Raw genomic sequence first — 8,461 nt, forward strand, 5'->3', positions numbered from 1 at the left:
GTGACATCTGCTGCTTGTAAACAGATTAGAGATTCCTGCTGTAGAATTCCTGACACAGGAATCCCTGATCGCACCTAAACCTACAGGTGTGAAGGGGGCCTTATTGTGTGTGTGTATTAGTGTGTGCTTTTCTGGTTGGGTGTGTGCGCGCGTATTTCTGTGTGTGCGTATTTGTATGTTTGTATTTCTGTGTGCGAATCTTAATACTCCAAATACTTGGTATCGGCACCAATATCAATACTATCAGTATCGTGCACTCTCCATCATCAATGATACTAGGATTTTACTGTACACAGCAGAAGTATTGCACACCATTACAGGTAACATCTGTGTACACAGCAGAAGTATTGCACACCATTACAGGTAACATCTGTGTACACAGCAGAAGTATTGCACACCATTACAGGTAACATCTGTGTACACAGCAGAAGTATTGCACACCATTACAGGTAACATCTGACCGGTTGCGGGCAATTGCACTACGGGCAGGGGGCGTGGCTGCGGTGCCATTGACTTCAATGCACCGCCACGCCTCTGAACGCAGGGAGCCGCACAGTACGTTCCAGAGCCTGACCGCCCTGTAACGCACAGTTTGTGGTATTAACCGGACCCTAATGGCTTGTTCACACCAACAGCCGCACTCAACAGCACCACACACAAGTGACATTTTATTAATATGGGCTCACTGCAGTGCAATGTGGTTGTACCATGCCTCATTTCGGTGCACTTAAAAAAAAGTTCCGGCTGGATGTTCAGCTTGTTACATAATCCTCCTGGTGACAGGTATTTTTGAACCATACACTATAAGCCCCATTGCAGTGAACTTTCACTTTGTCACGACTTCCCCGGGAGGTGACACCGCACACAGTTCGTTATGTGAGCTTCCTCACGTCACCCTCTCGCCCCGCCCGTCTCTCTGTCCGCTGTTATGAAACTGGCTCGCAGCCGCCATGTGTTTTGTAACCTTCTGCCAGGCCGCAGCCAATGAGAAGTGGCGGGGCCGATCACATGACACGCCTGCCGTGCTTGTCTTTATGTAAGGTCTGGCAGTAGTGTTGGGAGCGGACACTAGTGCTGGTATGTGGTACGGTGGCTGCCAGGGATACAGCTAGACATGTCGTCTCCGACCGGAGCTCGCTGCGGGGTGGCCGCCGTGAAGGAGGCGCTGGATACGTCGAGGCCATTACAGCTGGACGCTCTGCTCGAGTGTTTGTTGCGGCAGTATCGCGACGGCGCTGCTGTGAACGAGGGCGACGGGACCTGGCTGGTGTGTCCGGGATGCCGGGGCTTTCTGAGGGAGCCTGTGACCATCCAGTGCGGGCACAGCTACTGCTGGCATTGCCTGCGGGGAGAACATCGGAGACGCTGCCGCCTGTGCCATGGAGAGCCGGGCCGCCCGCCCCGCCGGAGCAATGTGCTGCTGAAACAGCTTTCCGACAAATGTGACCCCGGGAGGAGCGGACAGCACCGGGACATCGCTGAGTTGCTGGAGGCCGGAGAAAACCGGGAAGCGCTGGACACCGTCCGCCTGGCCATCAGCGCAGGTATTGGCTACCAGGGGTCATGTGTCCTTTGTACTGGCCGCTGATTGGACGGTGGCATTGGCTTTAGTGAAGTCTTTTGCTTATATGATCGTAGAATAGGATGTGCCCAGGTAGGTGCGGGTTACCGTACGCAGTACATTGTGACTTGTGTTGCAATCTATTTCAGGTCTATGTAGCACAAGGGCCTGTCTGAATACAAAATCGATAGATCCTTGTGTTGCATAGCTTTGGTAATTTCAATGTCATTTGAAGATCTACCTCATCGATCCAATCAGACAGGTCTAAAGGAGATTGCACGGTATGTGGTGAGTCCTAAGCTCTGATTTTGTGTCATAAAGGACCATAAGGCCATTTCACTCGTCTGCCCTCCGTCAGGATCCTAGACTGATTCCCCCCCCCCCCCCTGCTGAGTCGGATCACAATGCAAACAGATGTCCCATCCGTGTCCTCTCTGATAGGTCCACCATCCTGTGTTGGACGAATGTCTACTTGGGTCCGGCCACCCATAGGGATACATTGCAGTGTATTTTTGATTGGTGTAATCACAGGTGTGAAAGGGGCTACAGTCACTATTCACACCGGAACTTCTGTGTCTAAGTCATGTAAACCTGTGGGAAGCATCCTGCCCATGCCAAGACTATAGGCCTGGTGACACAGGGGCACCACCACCACCACCAGTTTCATTACCGGGGCAGGGTGTGCTGCTTATGTAAAGGGGTTGTAACGCATGCGTATGCCAAGGCTTAGCTGGGTGACAGTTGAGGGAATGTCACCGCAAGCTGCATACAGTTCTACTTCAGTAACCTATAGGAAACTTGTGGCGAGGGGAAAAAGGAGCATGTTGCTGACCTCTGCCATTGAAAATGCTAGTTGCCTGGCAGTGTGGGCTAAAGGGATTAGGAATTCCCATCTCACTCATACTTTGCTGCAGGCTTGTTTCATGTGTGACTCAGAAGTATTGCAGGCAGATACAAGCAGGTCACTCTCGGTTTCAGGAAAGCTTAGAAAGAAAGTAGCGCTCCTCCACTCAGTTAGCATTTGCTGTATATAATTTTCAGGAGGTGAGCAATATTTCTCTGCGGATGAAGACTACCGTGAGATGCTTTCACTTTGACGTTTGTATGGCTCTGAACTTCAAGATTAACTCCAGGGAAATGAAGTCATCCCTTATAGTGAGGCTGCCCCTGCACTGCAAGAGTTAACTGCCTCCTCGCTCCCTCCAGGCTGCTAGACTGGTCCCCGCATCCACTTCTTCCCTTCATTCCAGTCTGCTGCCTCCTTAAGTACAATGCAGGCTCCGTTGCCCTGCATTATAAGTGAGGACACCGAGGTACAGTCCAGATGAGGATTGCGCCGACTTCCGAGTGAGCGGGGATTAGGTAAGTAAAACTGATTTTTCCTGTCCTCTAGGCATAAACTAGCAGATAACAGGGGCGGCCCCACCACAAGGGGAGACTTTTCACTTCCTTGGAGTTGGCTTTACAAATTGTGCTGTTTGGTCACTAGGTGTATGTCCCTAACCATATTCTATTGGAGTTTTGTGATGAGACCAGTCAGTTCATTGCTATAGATCCTTGGCCTCCAGAGAAGCTGTAGAGTTGCTGCCCCTCCTTTATGTTTTGTCATTTTACAGAGGTAGAGAAGGGGAAAAGATGTCCAGGTGATCCTATCTATAAATCTCCGCGCTCTCAGCTCTAAAGCCCTTCCTTTTCTGTATTCTAAAGTTTGTTTAATTGGCCAGTAGACTTGTCTGTGACCAGGAGACTGAGGGCTATGCACACAGTAAAGTGTCTCTAGGCCTGGATTAGGTGCTTGGACGTCAGCAAAGTTCTACAAGCATGACTTGTACTACAGGAGCAGGGTTATGCAGTTTTGTTGTCTAACCCCATAGACCCCCAACAGATAAACATTCATTTTTCAGGAGCTCCAGTTAAAGTGTGTAGATCCAAAAACACACGGTACTGCCCCTAAAGAAGCTCATGTACTTTTTCATGCCTCCTGTGACTGGCAACAAGTGACACAGTGCTCCGGTGTGAACAGGCCCATTGGGAATAACCAGATCCTTCATCCTGAGCATTGTTTGATAAAAGACTCAGGTGAACAATCATTGGACCGCTCTGACATATCGCACGTTTTTCTACAGTTTCGTACACTCGAATTCTCTGATTATCAGACAGTGAAATGAAGGAGAATTCCAAAACCTTTCCATAGAATTCTTATTGGGGGAGATCTGGTCTTGTTTGGAATGTGTATTATGTTCAGGAGTTTAATGTTTTCCAGTTTTATTTGAAATGAGTAGAATACGAGTTTTGTATTGTTATTTTTAGCCAGGAGTGGAGCTTTTGACTAATTTCTTGCATTTAGGACAACTTTAACACTGCGGTGAATGAGTCAGGAGGGACTCCTCATTGTCGGAGGGCTCTTGCTGAGGTTTTAGTCAGGGAGCCTTTGCTATATTTCGTTAGAATTCCCAGACCTCTTTGGAATATCTTTGTCATATAATAACCCATTCCAGCTGGCGGGGATTGCCCCATCCTTAATGCCGGGTGGCAGAGGCGGGCCTCGCAATCATGTGATCTCTGTGACTGTCCGGCTTGGCCCATTCCTGACTCCCAATCATAAACCATGACAATGTAGTCGCTGAGGCGGGAGCCTTGAGTGATGGTTAATACAGACTTGTCACGCTGATGTTGGCTTTGTTCCAGAGCTAAGTTTGCTGAAGATTGTTTTAGCATCAGATATTTCTGCCCAGTCCCCCTCGCTGCATTGTGGTTCCATCCACTGGCCACTACAGGAAACCATAGTGACAAAGGGACTGGCGGATGGGACCACGCATCAGACACATCTGGAATTTGTTGGATGCAGAAGATTTTACAGCCACTTGAACTCGGTTCCATTTTATAAAATGAAATCCTAATGTTTCCCTTTAAGAAGTGACCTTGGAGACAACAGGGCTTCAGATATAAGACACTGCTTGTGGAGCAGCCTGTAATACTCTGGTCATATGTTTTTAGGAGTCCGCTCTATTGACAACAACTAGAGAGAACCTCAAAAGTTAGAAACCAGCTGTCATTTCTAAGGTGCGCTGACACCTGTCTGCTGGGTTTTACTGGTTCTAAGAATTGCTGTTTTCCCTTCTACACCATACAAGACATCCTGGTATGTTTTTCCCTTGTGACTTAACGTATTCCTATTCGGTTCATTTGTATGTTCGCACTTTTGAAGGCTCCAGTTTTTACAGGCCACTGATGTGAAATTGTTTTGGTCAGATTTCCTTGTGTATATATAAAATGTAATTTGTGAAATAGGAGCCCACAAGTTTTGAGTTCAGTCAATTAACGTTCCTGGTTTAGCTTTGTTTCCCGGTTTGTGATAACAGTGGAGTGAATGTAAAGTTTTCAGTGATAAGGGATTGAGAAGCCTTCTCATTCTGCTCCCATGGAAAGGCTACGCCCTAATGTGCTCACATGGCTCCTGGTTATGAAACGAGCCACTTCTGATGTCATGCGTTACACAACAAGCATTGCATACCTAACTGTTATGGAACGGGTAGAGGAGGAGGCGGAGGGAGCAGACATCACTGCTGTACAACTGTTCTCCATAGGGAGCAGATCTACAATTTATGTGGCCAGTCTCTTCAGGATAATGCAGTGTTCTCATTTTAAATCTGAGGTCCTAGACATAGGAACTTCTTAAAGCTGCCACCTACTGCTGATTTCATGTTGTTCTACTACCAGGTAAACTGTCTTCTTTTGGCTACATTATGTGTTCAGTAATAGCTGGGATTGCAAAATGACCCGACTGTAAATATCCATTATGTGATGTTTCCTTTGCTAGAGATCTGATCAGTAAAGCAAATGATTGGCATACTGCTACTTCTGTGAATGATTTATTGAATTATGTACGTGTTTCACCTTTGCAGATCCTAACGATTTGATCCTGCGTGTTTACAGAGCTGAGTCCTTTGCTGCACTCTCTGAATTTGGGAAAGCTCTACAAGAACTGGACTTTGTCCTTTCAAAACAGCACAACTGGCCAGAGGTGACTATCCGAATCCTTGTGATGTATCAATGCTCATATGTCTTAGTGTCAATATACTTTTGCTGTCAGATTTCAGAACCCCCCCCCATTATATGTTGTGTTCCCATTCACATCGCATACCAAAAAATACCTTTTTAATGTTTTAAAAAAATATTTTGTAGCTGTTTATTTGGAGCAGAATTATACATGGGGCGCTACATGCAGCTTCTAGTTGTTCCATTCAGTTAAGGGGGAGAGACTGAGGGGACAAGGGTTTTTATAATGCATTAACATACAATGGGGGGAATTTATCAATACTGGAGCAGATTTGCACTGCAACCAATCAGCTTCTCTGTCTCATTTTCAAATCTTACCGGAGCAAACTGAAGAGATAAGCTGATTGGTTGCCATGGACAACTGCTCCAATTTTGATAAATTCCCCCCTTGTCTTGAGGTCTTTAACCCTTTGTCGGGACACAATCCGGCTCATCACGTTTTTAAGTGATAATGAAATCTGGCAGCACAGTGCAGACAGGGTTAATTAGTTCAAACAAAGCTCCACCCAGCCCGCTTCAATGGTGAGAACGAAGTGGGATTTATCGGCCCTGGAGTTTCCAGAATAGAACATTAAAAAAAGGTTATGCTGGTATTTTAAAAATATTTATGCAATGTGAATGGGAAGATGTAACAAATATGAATTGGGTGTTCTCCCAATTTGGTGCAAAAGTGGAAATACACTTTAATGGGCAGACTTCAGGAATGTGATGTTCTTCACCTGGAACTTTTCCAATTCCTAAACCTTGCATGAAACATGTCCTACATCAAAACATTTCTCTACATTAGACTGATGTATGCTGGCTGCAGTAAAATGATTTCACTTTATAATGCAAATCTTTTCATGCCAAAGGATATGTCATTGTGTTCAGACAGTCTTGGCATCCAGGGATGCATGGCTATGTTGGTGACCACACTGTTGCCAGTACATCAAATCTACGGCCGAGCAGTAAAGGCCTATAAATAAACATCATTGGACAGTTGTGTGCTTTGTGTCCAGCTCTTCACATACAGTTGCTATCATGTAAGCAGGAGTACATATTATTGAGTGTTGGTGACTTTGGGTATTGGCACTACTTTATTAATATGAATGGGAACAGTCTGCTTCAAAAATGCTAGTTTCCTTTTCAGCAAGCCATTACTTGGAACATTAACCAGTTCATGATTGCACTGTCATATTTGATGCTTTCATGCTGTCAAACATGTTTTTAAAGCATTTTTATTCATTTGTATTTTTAGGTGCATTACAGAAAAGCAAAAATACTACAGGGCACAGGAAATCTGTATGAATCATTAACCTGTTATCTTCAGTGCTTGGGATTAGATGAGGAGTTTACATCTGCAAGAACAGAGATAGAAAAGGTACGGTACCTGACTGTTATGTTCTTTACCATTTGTAGGGGAACTCAGCAGGCTTTCATATGGTGGTTTCTTGAGCAGAAATGTAATGAAGACCATGAATTGTTTATATATTCAGATCTCAGGGAGGGAAATCCCAAGTTAAATGCTTCAACTTTGAAAACTTAGACCTGTTTTGTCAGAGTAAAGCATCTTCAGTGTTTAATGAAATGTGTGGTTTAGTGGGAATTGAAAGTAGAGAGTGCGCACTCTTTGAGTGTTCTTTCTGTTTTTATAGCTTCTTTTTGTGGTAGTGAAAGAAGTGCATGAACTGGGCTTTTATCATTTCATCATATTCTCTATGCAGATTCTTCATGACTTCCTGTCACCTGGACAAGAGACAGTTGAAGGTATACTGAAGGACCTTGAAATGACAACTTTGCCAAATTTACCATTGAAACCTTTTGTGTTGGGATCAGAGAAGAGTGAAACTACATATCCTATGCAGCCATGTTTGAAGGAGGTAATACACCCCCCTTTTTATTTTCTTATGAAAAAATACCCATTTCGTTATTTTTTTTTTTCCGTAGTTACGGCCTTGATAAATTCCAGGATCCTGGTTGTCCACATCCCTGTACCAATGCCTAACATTTTTATCTACCTTTTTAATATTGTTGGCTAGAGTTTGCTAGCTCCTGCTGCCTTTTTTCCATGCTGGTTTTACTGCAAATGACTTTTTTTTTTATACCGCATCCTACAATGCTGTAAGATATAAACTATACAAAAGCACTTTAAGTCAAAAGAACTTCAAATCTGTTTTCTGTCATTTCCAGGATGAAGGTACTGAAAGAACAGTGAAGAGCACCAGCACATCCAGCAGTGGTTTACACCGTGCACAGTCTGTGCACACCCTGCACTATGATCAAATTGCCAGTGAAGACCGATTAAAAAGGGTGTCTTCAGAGCCTTTCTTGTCCTGCGAGGAGAATGGCATATTACTAAAAAGAAAGTTCTCTCTTTCTGAGCAAGACACAAGCATGTGTGAAGATGGTCCAAAGAAGCACATAAAGCAAGGAGGTAAAAACTTGAATATGTTAACCTAAACTGACAAAAGCAAGTTGTTGGCGCCTTTTACTAAGTTATGTCTATATGATGGAAATTACCGGAACCTGACCCATTTCCAGAGTAGTGGTTTTAAAATAAAATATGGGAGGGCTGCCATAGCAGACCTTCCTCTGATAATGGTAGTTTCCTGGCTGTTTTGCTGACCTGCTGGCTGAAGTACTTGCAGAATCATTAACCCAGAATAATAATGCTGATCAGAAAAGTCATAGTAAAGTCAGGAGACGTAACATATGTGTTTTAGTATCGAACAACAGGGCCAACATGATAGCCAAGTTGCTAGCATTTTCTTAATGATAAGTTGACAATGGCAGGCACCAATTTTCTTCAAGTGGACGGACTCTCTCCCACACCTTGGAGGTGGATGCTGATTTTGATGCTTT

General features: G+C 44.7%; 1 protein-coding gene across 1 annotated transcript in view; it reads left to right on the forward strand.

Moving 5' to 3' along the window:
* Positions 1-896: 896 nt before the first annotated feature.
* Positions 897-8,461, forward strand: part of LONRF1 (LON peptidase N-terminal domain and ring finger 1) — a 16,469-nt gene continuing 8,904 nt past the window's right edge. Inside the window, exons 1-5 of the mRNA XM_018565849.1 lie at positions 897-1,544; positions 5,467-5,585; positions 6,858-6,980; positions 7,324-7,479; positions 7,790-8,033. Of these exons, the coding sequence (XP_018421351.1) occupies positions 1,115-1,544; positions 5,467-5,585; positions 6,858-6,980; positions 7,324-7,479; positions 7,790-8,033 (1,072 nt within the window). The 5' untranslated portion in view covers positions 897-1,114. The remainder of the gene's footprint in view (positions 1,545-5,466; positions 5,586-6,857; positions 6,981-7,323; positions 7,480-7,789; positions 8,034-8,461) is intronic.

This window comes from Nanorana parkeri, unplaced genomic scaffold (genome assembly GCF_000935625.1).
Source record: "Nanorana parkeri isolate BGI_ZX_2015 unplaced genomic scaffold, ASM93562v1 scaffold892, whole genome shotgun sequence".
Lineage (NCBI taxonomy): Eukaryota > Metazoa > Chordata > Amphibia > Anura > Dicroglossidae > Nanorana > Nanorana parkeri.